General features: G+C 50.6%; 1 protein-coding gene across 3 annotated transcripts; it reads left to right on the top strand.

Annotated features, from left to right (window-relative positions):
- The first annotated feature begins 346 nt into the window (after window positions 1–346).
- FXYD5 (FXYD domain containing ion transport regulator 5) lies at window positions 347–16,096 on the top strand. 3 transcript variants are annotated; one of them, XM_025367095.1, is made up of 9 exons: window positions 347–438; window positions 1,179–1,239; window positions 3,380–3,460; window positions 4,307–4,363; window positions 6,671–6,769; window positions 10,391–10,480; window positions 12,359–12,388; window positions 12,468–12,644; window positions 15,777–16,096. In XM_025367095.1, the coding sequence occupies exons 2-8, from the start codon at window positions 1,179–1,181 to the stop codon at window positions 12,593–12,595; spliced, it is 546 nt and encodes a 181-aa protein (XP_025222880.1). In that variant the 5' UTR covers window positions 347–438; the 3' UTR covers window positions 12,596–12,644; window positions 15,777–16,096. The 3 variants fall into 3 exon arrangements, with proteins under 3 accessions (XP_025222880.1, XP_025222881.1, XP_025222882.1); XM_025367096.1 differs by having other exon boundaries at window positions 12,468–12,542; window positions 15,777–16,094; XM_025367097.1 differs by lacking the exon at window positions 6,671–6,769 and having other exon boundaries at window positions 12,468–12,542.
- The last annotated feature ends 997 nt before the right edge of the window (window positions 16,097–17,093 follow it).

Below are 17,093 nucleotides of genomic sequence, written 5' to 3'. Positions count from 1 at the left end.
GCTCTCCCCTGCGTGCCCGGGGTTGCCCCCTCTTCCTTCTCCTCTCCCTGTACCCCGAGTTGCCCCCCTCCAATCCCTTCTTCCTCAACATCTCCGGATTTGTCCTTTCCCTTCCTCCAGCGACCCCAGAATAGACCCCTCCCCTTTCTCCCCCTGCTTTCTCAGAGGCGTCCACTCACCCTAGACCTGCCGGCCCCATGCCCGTCCCCACCCTCCCCCACCACTGTGCCCTCACCCCTGCCCCCCGTTGCCCTCAGCGGCTCCCCCTCCTGCTCCCACCCCGGGCTCTGAAGCCAGGAAACCCAAGAGGAAATGACTGAGCCCGTCTGGGTCCCCGCCCGCTCGCGCTCCCCTGGCCACACCCTCCGCCTGGACGCAGCAGCCACCGCCGCGTCCCTCTCCCCACTAGGCTGCCGGCTCAGGACCCCCAGCTCCAACGTAAGTGCCTCTCGCGCGCCACCTCCATCCGCTGCCCCTCTGCCCACGGGCCGGGCTCAGGTGGGTAGGGGTTTGACCCCTTCCGCCCCTCTCTGTCCCCCATCCACGCCCACATCTCTCTGCCTCCTCTCCTGGGCTACAGTGGGCCTCTCTGCCTCGCTCCCGCCGGCCTGCCTCAGTCTCCCCAGCTGTTTGCCACCCCCCTCGGACCAGTGCTTCTCAGATCTCCCTAGCGCGCCATCCCTGCAAGGCAGCCCCTGACACCAACTCACTTTTTCCTCTGAGCGCAGGAGGCGTTACTCACTCTTCCTCCTTCCCCTCCTTGCCGACTCCTGGGCTCTGGGCCCCTGGGGGAGGGAAGAGGCCTCCTATCTACTCCTCTGCCCCAGTCCCCTCCTTGCGTCAGTCCCAGTGAGGGATAGGCGCCTGGCGGAAGGCGCAGGGAGGTGCTTCTCTGCTTCAGGGGCGCCTGCCGGCCCTTGCAGCTGCTGGGAGATCCATTTATCTGTTGCTTCTTGTTTTCTTTGGGGACCTGCAGGGGAAGGAAGCAGGGTGACTGTTTGATATCCCCACCTAAGACCCTCCCCTTTCCCCTGAGGCCAGCCGTCTGCCCTGGCAGGGGGTCCTGGAAGCCAGAGGTGTTTGCTCAGGGCAGGGAAGGGGCTGCAGGATCCCCGGGGGCTGCCAGAGGCCGGCCTCGCTGACATCATGGCTGACCCCAGCATCGCCTGGTCCCACAGATGTCGCCCTTTGGTCGCCTGTGTCTTCTCACCATCGTTGGCCTGATTCTCCCCACCAGAGGTAAGACCCGTCTCTGGCCTCCACCCTGCCCCAGAGCCCCCAGCCAGGCCAGCCCTACATGTGCTGCAGGGTGGGTGGCTGGCGTGTGTGAACGTTCTGTCCCGCCCTGTCACCCTCCCGCTGAGCCGGCACCAGGAAGTGGGGATCCCTATGGCGGGGCGACGTTACACCCTCTTTGGACACCTCAAACCCAGGTGGCTGCTTCCAGTGAGTCTGGCCAGGGCCTGTCCCGCTGAGCATCCTCCAATTTCACCTCCAAGAAGAACTCACTGAGTTTGATTTGGCGGGGAGATTGGTGTCAGTTTTCTACTCAGCGGCCAGGAAACCTCGGCTCCCAAAAAAGAGGGTCACTGGGTCCTGGGGCATTACACAGTTAGGCAAAGCTGTTGAGCTGGGGTTGGTCCAACGAGTTGGTGACATCTCAGCCTTGCCTGGAAAGTGTCTCCTGAAAGACAGGAACCGCGGGGGGTCATTGAGCATCCCTTCTGCATGGCAAGTGTGGTGTGTGGTGTGTGTTAGCTCAGTTAGGCTTTGCCTCTGACAGTCAGTCACACCTGTTGTCATGCCCATTTTACTGATGAGGAAACTGAGGCTCAGCGAAGGGAAGTGCGCTGTGTCAGAGGATAGTGTGTGGGGGAGCTGGGAAAACAACTGTCCTGCCTGCCCCCAGAACCCAGAGTGCACGCCCCACTGAAAGCACCCTCACTTCTCCTTCATTAAATGATTTTCTTTTTTTTTTTTGAGACGGAGTCTCGCTGTGCTCCCAGGCTGGAGTGCAGTGGCGCGATCTCGGCTCACTGCAAGCTCCGCCCCCCGGGTTCACGCCATTCTCCCGCCTCAGCCTCCCAAGTAGCTGGGACTACAGGCGCCCGCTACCGCGCCCCGCTAGTTTTTTGTATTTTTAGTAGAGACGGGGTTTCACCATGTTAACCAGGATAGTCTCGATCTCCTGACCTTGTGATCCACCCGCCTCGGCCTCCCAAAGTGCTGGGATTACAGGCTTGAGCCACCGCGCCCGGCCCATTAAATGATTTTCATACACTCATTCAGTCATTTGACAAATATTTATTGAGCACCTACTATGTGCTAGATATTCTGTGCACTGGGGAAACAGCAGTGAATAAAACAAGAGGTCACACTCTAGTGGGGAGAGACAAATTAGTAAATTATATCATGTGCTAGGAGGTGCTATGTGCTTGCAGAAAAGTACAGGTAATGAGGATTGTTTAAACTGGGTGGTCAGGGAGGGCCTCACTGAGGAGGTGACATTGGGACCAACAAACACTTGGAGGAAATGAGGGAATGAGCCTTGCAGGTGTCTGGGGGCTGAGTGTTGTCTGGTGTGCTTTAAGAATAACAGGCAGGTGGGGTGGCTGGATTGGGATGAGAAGGGGCAGAGTGGGATGAAGAGAGGACGGAGAAGTGATGGGACCAGATGGAGGAGGACTTATGGGCCACTTGAGGGCTTTGCTTTTATGTAGAGCGAAGTGCAGCCAGGGCAGGGCTCTGAGCCAGGCAGGCCCTGACCTGACTCAGGTGGTCCCAGGCTCCCTCTGGCTGTAGGTGGGAACAGACTGTGGGGGCAGGGACAGGAGCAGGGAGCCCAGGGAGGAGGCTGCTGGGATGTCCAGGCTGGAGGGTACAGAGGCTGGGCAAGGGTGGGGGCAGTGGAGTTATCCAGCACTGACTACATGGTAAGCAGTGTGGGAGACCGTTTCCCTGCTCTGTGTCATTTCACCCTATCTATAGCCCTGTGCAGTAGATTCAATTATTATCCCCGCTTTGCAGATGGAGCAACTGAGGCTCAGAGAAAGGACTTTATTTGTTCCAGGTCACACAGCAAGAAAGTTGTTGGGGGCAGGATTTGAAACCAGGGTCCGGGCTGACCCTAGCACCTGGGCTCACTAGACTAAACTGACTCTCCCACCCCACAGGGATGGGCGGGGAGGGGGCCTAGAAGAAGGGTTCCCAGGCATTGGCATAGCTGAAAACCCTTTCCGAATTATGGATTGATACTGTCAAAGCTGAGTGATTCCACCAGCAGACAGGACCCCTAAGGTTTCACCAGGGAGTGGAGGGCGGGGGTGGTGAGAGGAGGGGGACCAGGCTCCCTCCTGACTTCTCACCTTTGATTCCCTAGGACAGACGTTGAAGTATCCCACGTCCATTTCTTCAGCAGACCCAACTATCATGGACATTCAGGTCCCGACACCAGCCCCAGGTGAGGAAAGAGGGACATGTCTATCAAGATCCTGTCATTGCAAATAACAACAGCAACAAAAATCCCAAACTGGGACCCAACAAGGGAATTTATGGATTTATGTAACGAAAAAGTCCAGGTAGAGACCTTCAGGCATGGCTTGATCTAGGTGCTCAAATGATGCCATCAGGAACCTCTCTCTACCTCTTGGGTCTATTTTCTCTGTGTTGTCTTCATTTCCAGGAAGAGTCTCCTCTCATGGGGCCAAGATGATCCCTTGAAGCCTGGGGCTCTCATCCTGTCTGCTGAGAATCCCAGCAAGAGAATTTCCCTTCCCCAGTCCAGCAGATGTCCCAGAACTGAGTTATCTTTGGCCAGGCTCAGGTCGTATCCCTAAGCTGGCCACTGTGGCCACAGGCATAGGAAGCTGATTGGCCAGGCCTGGGTTCCATGTCCAACCTCCACCAGGGCTGGTGTCAGACCTGCTGCATAAAGGGGACCAAGAGTCAGGGAAGGATGGTCCCTAAAGGAAGTTCTGGGGCTTTTTCTCAGAGCAAGGGCATTTGGGAAGCTGAGTTAAACACTTTTTTTTTAGGCAGCACTTCTCAGAGTCTTGAGAAAGCTAATTTGCAGCCAGCATCTCGAAGAAGGAGCTGTAGTGTGGCATCTGTGGGACGTAAGGTCCCCAAGAAGAGGACATATTGGTAGCACATTTCAGCAGTTAGCAAATGGCTGGATTAATTAAGCCATTTCTGTTACATTAAAATTGAGTTGCTATGGGAATCTTTGGCATCTCCATCCATAGATCTTGTCCACTTCTTTTTCTCTCTCCTGTTCTCTCCCTGACCCCTTGTTTCTGGACTCCAGACGCAGCCTACACAGAACTCCAGGCCACCCCTCCGACCCCAACCTGGCCTGCTGATGGTGAGTAGCGCAGGGGCAGGGGGTGGGGACAGGACCAGGACAAGCAAAGTTTCCCCTCTTCTCTGACACTCTAGGTCTTTGGTTGCCCATTTCAGTCCCTGCTCCCAGCTCTGAATGCCCTGGTTTACTTTGGGTGGGGCAGCCAGCCAACTCCATTCAATTTTTTAGAAAAAGAAAACCAAAACACTTTTGAAATTGTGAAATTAGCGTGCATATAGAAAAATACAAAACCCATAAATTTACAACGTAATGACTTACTCTAAATGGAATCCCTATGTAACTAACAACCAGGTCAAAGAGCAGAACTTTGCAAACACCCCCAGAAAGCCTCTGTGTGCCAGTCCCATTTGTTTCTTCCTTTCATCTCTTTTTTCTCTGATCCCTTTTTTGAATTTTTTGAACAATTTTTGGATGCTTTCTTGGAGTATAATTCAAAAAGTGCTCCCGGCCAGGCACAGTGGATCACGCCTATAATCCCAGTACTGTGAGAGGCCAAGGTGGATGGATCACTTGAGCTCAGGAGTTCTAGACCAGCCTGGGCAACACAGTGAGACTCCATCTTTACAGAAAAATACAAAAATTTGCCAAGTGCATTGGTGTGCTCCTGTAGTCCCAGCTACTCAAAAGGTTGAGGTGGGAGAATCACTTGAACCCGGAGGCAGAGGTTGCAGCGAGCCAAGATCTCGCCATTGCACTCCAGCCTGGGCAACAGAGCAAGACCCTGTCTCAAAAAAAAAAAAAAGGTGCTCCCCAATTTTTTCAATCGATGTTTAAAGACACAGTAGTACATAAACACATTCTACCTGGAAAGAATGAAATGATTGTAGGCAAAACTAAACCCCTTTGTCACCTCCCCTCCACAATCCTTGTTCTCTCCCTTTGTCTCCGAGAGGTCCCCACTGTTAGCATTGGGGTAGGTCCCCAGTGATACCATATCCCATGTGTATCACCTGGAGAAAATGCACTGACTGTGTGCTGTGTTTGTGTGAGCTTAAGGAGATCGGATGATTGTTCTCCAACTTGCTTTGCTTCTTCATGCAGTCGCATGTTTGGAAGTTCTCACATCACTGCAATAAAGACTCATTTTGCTTTCTCTGCTGCCTGGTATTTCACAAGGCGCCTATGTCACAGCTCATGGAGTCACACACTTCTTGATGCACATGTTGGCCATTTCCAGCTTTTTCTGTCTACACACAGTGCCACAATAAGCAACCTTGTCCCTTCCTCCTTGAGCAAACGCACTTGGAATATGTACTGACTATGCGCTGGTCATAGTTCTAAATATTTTGCGTAGGTTAACTCATTCAACCTTCACGCAAACCCTAAGAGGCAGAAATTACCATTGTCCCCATTTTACAGACAAGGAAACAGAGGCTCTGAGTAACTGGTTCAAGGTCTCACAGCAAGTCACGGACGCAGCAGGAATCAAAGTCCAGGAATCTGGCACCAGAGCCTGTGCTTTTATCCAAAACAGTACAGGGCAAAGAACATGCATGTTTCATGTTTTAAAATTTGCCCTCCTGCCGCCCAGGCACGGTGGCTCATGCCTGACATCCCAGCACTTTTGGAGGCTGAGGCGGGTGGATCGCTTGAGCCCAGGAATTTGAGACCAGCCTGAGCAACAAAGCAAAACCTATTCTCTACAAAAAGTACAAAATGATTAGCTGGGCATGGTGGCATGTGCCTGTAGTCCCAGCTACCTGGGAGGCTAAGGTGGGAGAATCACTTGAGCCCAGGAGTTCAAGGCTTCGGTGAGCTATGATTGCACCACTACACTCCAGCTCAGGCTAGAGTGAGACCCCGTCTCAAAAATAAATAAATAAATAAAAGTAAAAATAAAAGTTGCCTTCCCAAGTGTCTGTGCCCACTTCCTCACCCACCAGCAGTGTGCAGGAGAGTGTCCCCCTTCCCATCCCTACAGCGACACTTGGTATATTGACGTCTTCAGGTTTTGCCAGCCTCTTAGTTTTTTTCTGAGATGGAGTTTTGCTCCTGTTGCCCAGGCTGGAGTGCAATGGCGCAATCTCGGCTCACCACAACCTCCGCCTCCTGGGTTCAAGGGATTCTCCTCCCTCAGCCTCCCGAGTAGCTGTGATTACAGGCATGTGCCACCATGCCTGGCTAATTTTGTATTTTTAGTAGAGACAGGGTTTCTCCATGTTGGCCAGGCTGGTCTTGAACTCCCGACCTCAGGTGATCTGCCCGCCTCGGCCTCCCAAAGTGCTGGGAATACAGACATGAACCACCGTGCCCGACCCCAATTCACTCTTTCTTCTTCTTCCCTCCTTGCTCTTCTGACCTGAATAGAAACACCACAACCCCAGACCCAGACCCAGACCCAGCGACCGACAGGAATGGATGGGCCTGTAGTGACAGATCCAGAGACACACAAGAGCACCAAAACAGGTACAGCATGGGACTGAGAGCAAGAGCCTACGATTTTTATTTAATTCTCTATCTAGGTCAACATTTCCCTCAGTATGTTTCTCGGTGCCCCTGTTTGGGGAATTGTTAACACATTTAAAAAAAATGTTTTTGGTTTGTGGTCAAAGTTATTTGGGGAACCCTGAGTTAAAGTTAACCATGTTTCTTTATGGCAGGACTTCTGAGAGTCTTGATTAAGCTAATTTGCAGCAAAGGATCCCCAAGGGGCAGCGTGCAGTATGCAGTGTTTCCCTAACTGGTAGAACTTTCTTGCAGTCAGTTCCCCTCGGAGGCTGGTGCTATAAAATGTGCCTGTGGATATTTCTTTTTTGTACATCTCCTTAATGTTAGAACAGGAGCTTTTCAGTTGCAAAATATAGAAAATTCACCTTAAAAACACACACACACACACACGCATACAAGACTGATTGGTTGTATAAGTTCTGGAAAGTCTAGAAGTATCCAACTTCAGGCATAGCTGGATCAAGGCGCATAAGCACTGTCATGAATGCTTTGTTCCCTCTCTTGGTTCTGTTGTTTCATTCTCGACTAACTTCTCCCCTCTGGATGGCAGAGATGGTCCCATAGTTTTAACTTTAGTTCACATACCTGGTGGCTGGAGAACAAAATCTTTCCCATTATTTCTAGCCTGAGGCCTAGAATTGATTCTCATTGGTCCAGCTGGAGTCACATGCTTATGTCTGAACCAATGAGAGCCTGAGAAATGAGCTATTCTCATTGGTTAGGCCTGAGTCTCGTGCCTCACCCTGGGGCTAGAGAAGAGGTTCAGCCAGCCATGCCTGAACCACACAGACCAACAGTCAGGGAAGACGGGGGTTTCCTCTGGACAAGTGAGTTAGTATTACCAGAAGGTGTGGGAAAGGAGACTGAGCTGAGATAAGGCAACAGATCGCCTCTAATGCCTGTGTGATGATCCTTGTTTGAGGGGCAGCCCCCCAACTGGAAAGTATTGTGGTGTAGGCCACTCCCAGGCTGAGAGACATGTACAGTTGTGCAGACTGGGCACTAAACAAGAGCACCACCTCTGAGGCTATGCTATTCCCTTTGTCGGTCTTTATAACTGTTCCAGTTTTCTAGTGACAGCAGTAAAGCATCTCATTCTTACAGAATCTATTAAAACAATCCTACAACAGATGGAAATAAAGTGCCTTACAGAAGGGAATTTTTCTGTTTTGCACAAAAGTGGACCTGTAGCGGGTGGGGGATAGCAGCTGTGTCCACACTTATCAATTGATAAAGCATTCTCACATCTCTGCATTAATTTACTGAGTCTTTGCTGACCTGAGTTGCTCTATGTATTGGTCCATGTTCCTCGATATATGTGACAGAAATTCATCAAGGATAAATGGCTGTCACTGCTGAGCCTCTGGGTTGCTTAGAGGCTGGGCATGAAAGCCCCCAGGCCTCTCTTCCTCCTCTATCTTTGCTTCTCTTCCACCTAGGAAGGAAATGGCTCCTTCCTATTTGAGCTTCCTAGCTCAAAGCTTCCAGGCTTCACCTAGGGTTTTAATCTGCTTAGGTTACCGTAACAAAATACCACAGACTGGATGACTTAAACAATAGGAATTCATTTCTCCCGGTTCTGGAGATGGGAAGTCCATGATCGAGGTGCCAGCAGTGTTGGTTTCTGGCGAGGGCTCCCCTTGGGTCACAGACAACTATTCTCTTGCTCTGTCTTCACCATGTCCTCTCCATGTGTGGGTGGGCTTGTGAGCTTGAGAGCAAGCTCTCTGGTGTCTTCTTGTAAGGACACTAATCCCATCATGAGGGCCCCACCCTCATGATCCTATCTAACCCTAATTACCTCCCAAAAGCCCTCGCTCCAAATACCATCACATACGGAATTCGGTGGGGCGGATATAATTCAGTCTATAGTACCTAGCTGTCACGCAATATCCCGACTTGGGATTTCAAAGGTCTCAGGGAAGGTCACATGCTTCCTTTTGTAACCTGGGTTATAACTGGGGAAGGGAGGGCAATGTCCTCCCACAAAGAAAGGGGGAGCTATTCCAGAAGGAGGAAGGAGTGCTAAGCAAACATTAACAGCAAGGGCTGATTTTTGCTGAGAGCTTATTCATGCTGGGCACTGTGCTAAACTTATATATTCAGTCATTCGATGCTTGTGATCATCCTGTGTGGTGGGAACTGTCATTACTCCCATTTTACAGGAAAGGGAATTGAGGCCCAGAAAGGTTACTCAGCTTGTCTTAGGCAATACAGCCAAGAGTGGCAGAACCAGAATTCGGGTCTAGACTGTCTTGCCCCAGGGTGCATGAGCACTGCACACCAATATGGCTGTCCTTTGCATTCCTGTGGTCTCTGCCGTTGATCTGGCTTATGCCTTCCTCTGGGCGATGCATTCCCTGAATATCTTGTAATCCTTGGCTACCAGTTCCTATTTAGGGTGTGGGGCACCGAGATAGTTCCAGGGAACTTGGGTTTCATGAGGGAGCTTCTCTGCCTGCTGGCTTCTTGTTGAGGCCTCAGATGTGGTGTGGTGGCACTTCTCAGTGCTGGGGGAGGCCTTTTCTTTGGAGGTACTGATTTTTTTTTTTTTTTTGAGGCAGAGTCTTGCACTTTCACCCAGGCTGAAGTGCAGTAGCACGATCTCAGCTTACTACAAGCTCCTCCTCCCTGGTTCAAGTGATTCTCCTGCCTCAACCTCCCGAGTAGGTGGGACTACAGGCGCCTGCCACCACACCCGGCTAACTTTTTTTGTATTTTTAGTAGAGACGGGGTTTCATGTTAGCCAGGATGGTCTCGATCTCAACCTCCGCCTGCCTCAACCTCCCAAAGTGCTGGGATTACAGGCGTGAGCCACGACGCCCAGCCCTTTTTTTTTTTTTTTTCAAGAGAAGAATCCTTTGGTATTTTCCGTCCTGGGGGCAGAAATGATATTCAGAATAGTTTTGTTGTTGTTGTTGTTGTTTTGAGATGGAGTCTCGCTCTGTTGCCCAGACTGGAGTGTAGTGGTGAAATCTCGGCTCACTGCAAACTCCCCCTCCCGCGTTCAGGCAATTCTCCTGCCAGCCTCCCACGTACCTGGGATTACAGGTGTGTGCCACCAGTCCCGGCTAATATTTGTATTTTTAGTAGATACGGGGTTTCACTGTGTTGGCCAGGCTGGTCTTGAACTCCTGGCTTCAGGTGATCTGCCCGCCTCAGTCTCCCAAAGTGCTGGGGTTACAGGCATGAGCTGCTGCACCTGGACAATATTCAGAATGTTTTAAAAGTGTCTCCAGACTATGTAGCTGGGTCAGAGTCCCTGGCAGGTGTTGCCTTTTAGTTCCTTTATCTCTTGGATTATAGTGTGGGCCAGAAGATCTTAGGAGAGGTGTCTGGAGTCCCTCAGGGATTGAGGCAGATCAGATAGTCATAACCAGGGGGTACATGCTTATTTCAGCATTTTAATGCCTGCCATTACTTATTGCCTCTGGTATGGAGTAGGGGGGATGCCTGACCCTGCACACCAGCTGTGTAGATGTGGGAGAGGGATTTCTTCCAGATGCAGACTCTCAGTAATATCCCTTGTTTCTGCCTCCATGGCTCACTCCTGCCCTCCACTGATGGCCACTCTCTCAGCTCATCCCACTGAAGACACCACGACGCTCTCTGAGAGACCATCCCCAAGCACAGATGTCCAGACAGACCCCCAGACCCTCAAGCCATCTGGTCAGTAATTGCCTCCCCAGACTGGAAGCAGGCTATTTTCTGTTCACTGTGTATTTCCAGCACCTGGAATACAGCCCAGCACAGAATAGTTCTCAGTAAACACGTGATGGGAGAGTAAATGACTTCAAGTCTGGCAGAGGGTGGGCACATGATAAATGTCTGAATAGATAAATGAATGCATAAATTATTGCTGCATACAAACCACCTAAAAACTCAGTGGCTTAAAATGATAACTTTATTTAGCTCTCATTTCTGCAATTTGGAAATCTAGGGTTTGCTCAGCTGGCTGGTTCTTCTGGTTTCAGCTGGACTTACTCAAGTCTCTGAGGTCAGTTGTGGGTCAGCAGGGAGCTCTGTTTCTAGGGGCAATTTGATTCTTTCCCTGGTGATCTTATCCTCCACTTCCTGCCCAGTCAACTCCCGAGTGAATGAATGGAAATGATATGCCCATGGGTCACATAGAGAGCCCGTTCATCCATTCATTCAACAAATATTCACTGAGTACCTGTTGTGTGCTAGGCTAGGTTCTAGGGGACAGAGATAGGGTGGTGAACAAGCCAGACAAAATCTCTGCCCTCATGGAACGACTATTCTAGTGGTAAGAGAAACACAACAAGAAATAATAATAATTATGTATCAGTTGATTTTAACTTGCTATCAAGAAAAATAAAGTAGGGTTAGAGAGTGACTGGGGAGTACAGGTTGAATATTCCTTATCCAAAATGCTTTGGGCCAGGAGTCTTTCAGATTTCGGGTTTTAGAATATTTGCATTATACTTACCAGTTCAGCATTCCTGACCCAAAAATCTGAAGTCCAAAATGTTCCAATGGGCACTTCCTTTCGGTGCCATGTCAGACTGTTACCAGAAAGGGGTCCCAATCCAGACCCCAAGAGAGGGCTCTTGGATCTTGCACCAAAAAAGAATTCAGAGTGAGTCCATAGAGTTTATTAAGAAAGTAAAGGAATAAAGAATGGCTACTCCATAGACAGAGCAGCCTATTTTTATGGTTGTTTCTTGAGTATATGCTAAACAAGGGATGGATTCATGAGTTTTCTGGGAAAGGGGTGGGCAATTCCTGGAACTGAGGGTTCCTCCCCTTTTTATACTGTATAGAGTAACTTCCTGACATTGCATGGCATTTGTAAACTGTCATGGTGCTGGTATTTGAGTGTCTTTTAGCATGCCAATGTGTTATAACTAACGTATAACGAGCTGTGAGGATGACCAGAGGTCACTCTCATTGCCATCTTGGTTTTGGTGGATTTAACTGGCTTCTTTACTGCAACTTGTTTTGTCAGCAAGGCCTTCATGACCTGTATCTTGTGCCGACCTCCTGTCTCATCCTATGACTAACAATGTCTAACCTCTGGGGAATACAACCCAGTAGGTCTCAGCCTTATTTTACCCTATTCGAGATGGAGTTGCTCTGGTTCCAACACCTCTGATGTGACATCAAAAAGTGTCAGATTTGGGAGCATTTTGGATTTTGGATTTGGGGATTAGGGATAGTCAACCTGTATTTCATATACAAAACCAGGGAGGGCCCCACTGGGAAGGGAGTGAAGGAGGGAGTCATGCGGATGTCTAGGGAAAGTGTGTTCCAGGCATAGGAAACAGCCAGCACAAAGGCCCTGAGGTGAGAAGGTGCCTGCATGTTCAACAGCAGGGAGGCCGGTAGGACTGGAGTGCAGGGAGTGAGGGGAATGGGGAGGAAATGAGATTAGAGGAATAATGGGAACCAGATTGTGTGCCATGGTGAGGATTTTGGTTTTTGTTCTAAGGGTACCCAGGTGTCCCCTTTCCTGACTTTGCCATTCTTATATTCACTTCACAAACCTTTGCTGAACCCTGACTTGCTCTTTGTCTGCCTCTCCAGGTTTTCATGAGGATGACCCCTTCTTCTATGGTAAGTTATCCACAGGAAGATGTGGGGGAAGGAAAGGTGAAGGCCCCTCTGACTCTACCCCTCATTTTTCTCTCTGCAGATGAACACACCCTCCGGAAACGGGGGCTGTTGGTCGCAGCTGTGCTGTTCATCACAGGCATCATCATCCTCACCAGTGAGAACTGGGGTTGGGTGGGAAGGGCACCAAGACCAGGAGGGGGCTTATGACTGAGGGCTGGGTTCTCAAAGGTCCCTGGGCAATTTTGTTTTAAATGAGGTATCTATTAGCTGCGTATCCATACAAACCACCACAGAATTCAGTGGTTTAAAATAATGACCATTTATTGAGCTCTCAAGACCATAGTTTGAAAATGTAGGCTGGGCTCAGCTGGATGATTCTTCTGGTCTCAACTGGATTTACTCTTGCATCTGAGTTCAGTTGTGGGTCAGCAGGAAACTCTGTTTCTGGGGCACCTTGGCTCCTTGCCTCATCATCTTATCCTTCACTAAGCTAGCCTGGGCTTGTTCACATGGTGGTGGCAGGGGTCTAAGAGACAGTGAATGCATGTAGGCTCAGAACTGGCCATTATCACTTCTGCCTCATTCCATAGGTCAAAGCAAGTCACAAGGCTGGGCTTCACTCAAGGAAATAGACTCCACCTCTTGATAGGAGGACAGGCAAAGTCACATGGCAAAGGACATGGATACTGACAGGGAGGGGTAGAGACTAAGGGCCGTTTGGCAGTCAGCATACCACCCAGCAGTCACAAGCTCACTGCACCCAGGCCCGGCAGGGAACAAGAGTTAAACAAGGCTGTGTTGGGAGGAGACACCTGAGGATTAAATGCCTCATGGAACAACCTCACCCACTCAATCCAGCAAGAATAGAGGCTTGGAGCAGCCAGAGTAACTACTCTTTTAGGAGTTTAATGTTTCTGTAAAATCTTTTGGTACCCACATGTTGACAGCTGTGTTGATCAGATTCATGGCAGGTGGCAGAAGGACCTGCAAAGGGTTAACTGGAGAATGTTTAATAGACTGATATCTCCGAGGTACAGTCAGGGTAATGAGATGGTGCAGTGCCCTAGGACCAGCAAGGATGGAGACCTGTTATCCCCCAGCCTGAGGGACGAGAGGAGATACTGGCTTTGCAGGAGGCCTGGTGAGAGATGGAACTGGGGGTGGGGCTGCTGGCAGGAGCTGTGGCCTCAGAAAGAGGGTTCCAGCCACTGCCTCACTTGTGACCAAACCAGGAGGGAGCAGGGGTGGTAGGGATCAGATACCTAAACCTCCCTCTCCTCCCACCCCACTGTCTCCTGCCAATGCTTAACTAGAGGGCAAGGGGCCCAGGGCCCAACGCAGGGACAGGAAGTTGTGGGGAAAGGCAGAATAACAAGCAGAGAAACTAATTTTTAAAAAAGATTTTCAAAATGTTGTGGGTGAAATAAAACACAAGCTGTCAGTTAATCTGTATAACGAATGCCAAGTTTCATTACCTCTCTTGTCCAACTTCCTTATCAAGAAAATGAGCATAGTCACATCTTTTTTTGCCTTAAGGGGAGAGGCAGAATTCTAACAATCATAAAACATGATTCCTGATATATGCGTAATCCCCACTGAATCTGAGAGTCAAGCACTCTTGCCTCGTTTATGCAACATGTGTGTGTTGATCCTGACTTTGCGCCAGGCTCTATTCTCACCCCAGTGGTGAAGTTAAGGCTCAGAGAGTTAAGGAGTTTGCCTAAGGTCACGCAGCACATAAGAGTCTGAATTCATTTGCTGGCGGGTCACGGTGGCTCACTCCTGTAATCCCAGTACTTTGGGAGACCAAGGTGGGAGGATGGTTTGAGCCCAGGGGTTCAAGACCAGCCTGGGCAAAATGGCAAGACCCTGTCTCTACACAAATAATTTTTTTTAATTAAAAAAAAAAAAAAAGAATCAGTGAAGGATTGGACCCAGGTTTGTGTGAGAGCAGAGCCTGAACGTTAGCTCTGGGGCCATGTATTTTTCCAACAGCAAATACTTGTGGGCATCTCGTCTGTGCCAAACCTATGCTGGGTGATACTGGGGGCATGGTGGTGACAAGCAGCCCTGGTCCCTGTCCTCAGGAGCTCATATCTGGTCAGGAGAAGATGATAAGCAAATAAATGCATGAATGAGTGGATACAGAGAAAGATACTTGCCAAATAAAGCATAGTGACAGGGAAGAGAGGGGTGGGGAGAGAAGCCCTCCCTGGAGTGGTGAAATTGGAACTGACACCTGATGATGAGAAGATGAATCACCAGGTAGAGAGGGCAGCAAGTGCCAAGCCCTGGAGGCAGGAATGAGCTGCGCCCATTGCTATAGCAGCGGAGGAAGCAAAGTAGCCAGGACAGGATAGGCTGTGGGAGAGTAGAAGAAGACGAGGCCAGAGAGCTGAGGGGCTGGAGGAGGCAAGGGTGGCTGGTGTTTTCTAAAGTACCCTTGGCTTCTAAGGCCCCCCCTCCCTCACTCTGGACCCGCCACAGATGAGTCTCTGGAGCCCATCTGTGTCCTCCTACCTCAAGACCTTTGCGCTGCTGTTCCCTCTGCCTGTAACACCCTTCCTCCAGGTGTCTCCCTTACCTCCTTCAGACCTTTGCTCAAATGTCACCTCCTTGGCGGGCCGCAGTGGTTCACGTATGTAATCCCAGCACTTTGGGAGGCCAAGGCAGGTGGATCCCTTGAGGCCAGGAGTTCAAGACCAGCTTGGCCAACATGGTGAAACCCCGTCTCTACTAAAAATACAAAAATTAGCTGGGCGTGGTGGCATGTGCCTGTCATCCCAGCTACTCGGGAGGCTGAGGCAGGAGAATCACTTGAACCCAGGAGGTGGAGGTTGCAGTGAGCCGAGATTGCACCACTGCACTCCAGCCTGGGTGACACAGCGAGACTCTGTCTCAAAAAAAAAAAAAAAAGTCACCTCCTCATTGAAGCCCCAGTAGCCATCCCTGTGAGAATGAGCCCAGCTCCTGGGCCTCCATGCCTCCTTCCTGGCCTTATTTCCCATCATAGGACTTAACACCATCCCACGTAGTGCCTTCATACATTTGACTTAGTTATTTTTCTCCCTGTTGGTCTTTCCCCATAGAAAGACAACTCTGCCAGGGCAGGGATTTTTTTCTTTGTCCTCAGCTGTGTTCTTAGTGCCTGAATGAATGAATAAGTGACATACAAAATAATGGGAGTTCCCAAACGGCTCATCTGTGAGCCTGTGTGGGAAGCGCCTCTTACAGGGCTTCTCAGTGCGTTTCTCCGTCATTTGTTTATGGAGCTGCCTTTGAGCTTCCCTAGGGGCAGGGTTGATCAACCTGCTTCCCCAGCCCCAGAACACACAAGAAGAATCAATATCGCTGTAGCTCATGACTGAACCATTTCCTTCACCCACAGGTGGCAAATGCAGACAGCTGTCCGGGTTATGCCGGAATTATTGCAGGTGAGTCCATCAGAAACAGGAACCGACAACCCGCTGAGCACCCCAAGACCAAGCCCCCTGCCAGCTCACCGTGCCCAGCCTCCTGCATCCCCTCGAAGAGCCTGGCCAGAGAGGGAAGGCACAGACGATGAAGCTGGAGCCAGGGCTGCCGGTCCGAGTCTCCTACCTCCCCCAACCCTACCCGCCCCTGAAGGCTGCCTGGCGCCTTGGGGACTGTCCCTCAAGTTATCTCCTCTGTTCAGACAAAAAGTAAAGCACTGTGGTCTTTTCCCCAGGATCTCTGATCATTTGGGACAGGGGAGTGGAAAGAGGAGGCAGGGGCTGCCTTGGGGCCCTCAAGGAATAAACAAAGGCTGGACGTGGTGACCCACACCTATAACCCCAGCCCTTTGGGAGGCTGAGGCGGGAGGATCACTTGAGGCCAGTAGTTCAAGACCAGTCTGGGCAACATAGTGAGACCTTGTCTCTACAAAAAATAAAAATATTAACTGGGCGTGGTGGTGCATGCCTAGAGTCCCAGCTACTCAGGAGGCTGAGGCAGGAGAACTGCTTGAGCCCAGGAGGTCGAGATTTTAGTGAGCTGTGATTGAGCCACTGTATTCCAGCTTGGGTGACAGAGTGAGATCCTGTTTCTAAAAAAGAAAAATAAAAAAAGCCAAGGCAGGGAATAAAGTGAAGGAAGCCAGTCTAGTGTGTGGCAGACAGGATGGTGGTAGGTGGGTGCAGGTGACTCTGTGTGCTGGGTGACTGGCCAGAGAGAGAGCCAAGGCTGGCTTCTGCCTGCAGGCAGTTTGAGAACACTGGTATGGTCCCCACAGGGGAGCAGGTACCCAATGTCAGCTCACCCCTAACATTTTTAAGGGTTTGGAAGTCCCAGATCACAGGGATCCCCTCTCCTTCCTACTTCTACTCCCTTCCCACACTGGGAGGGGCCTTGCATACATGAGTGTGGATGCCACAGCCTGCACCTCCAAGTTCCATCCACAGCCCCCAGTACACATATGGCCACCATCTGGGCCACTTCTTGGCTTAGGAATGTGTCCACCAAGAAGGCCTTGCAGGCCCCGACATGGGCTCAGAGCAATTTGAGAGAGGAATTCAGGGGTCCTAGGGATCTAGAACTTGGTCAAGAAGAGCATAGATGCTGGTGGGCACTTCCTAAAGGCCCTTGGCTCCACCAGATTAGGCCACAGCAGGGCCCCTGAAGTGCAGGACTTAGACCAGAGCTCTACCCAGGCTTAAGGGTCATGCCAAAGTCAAGAGACAAGGTC

Source organism: Theropithecus gelada, chromosome 19 (genome assembly GCF_003255815.1).
Source record: "Theropithecus gelada isolate Dixy chromosome 19, Tgel_1.0, whole genome shotgun sequence".
NCBI lineage: Eukaryota > Metazoa > Chordata > Mammalia > Primates > Cercopithecidae > Theropithecus > Theropithecus gelada.
This window is presented reverse-complemented; position numbering and strand designations above follow the sequence as displayed.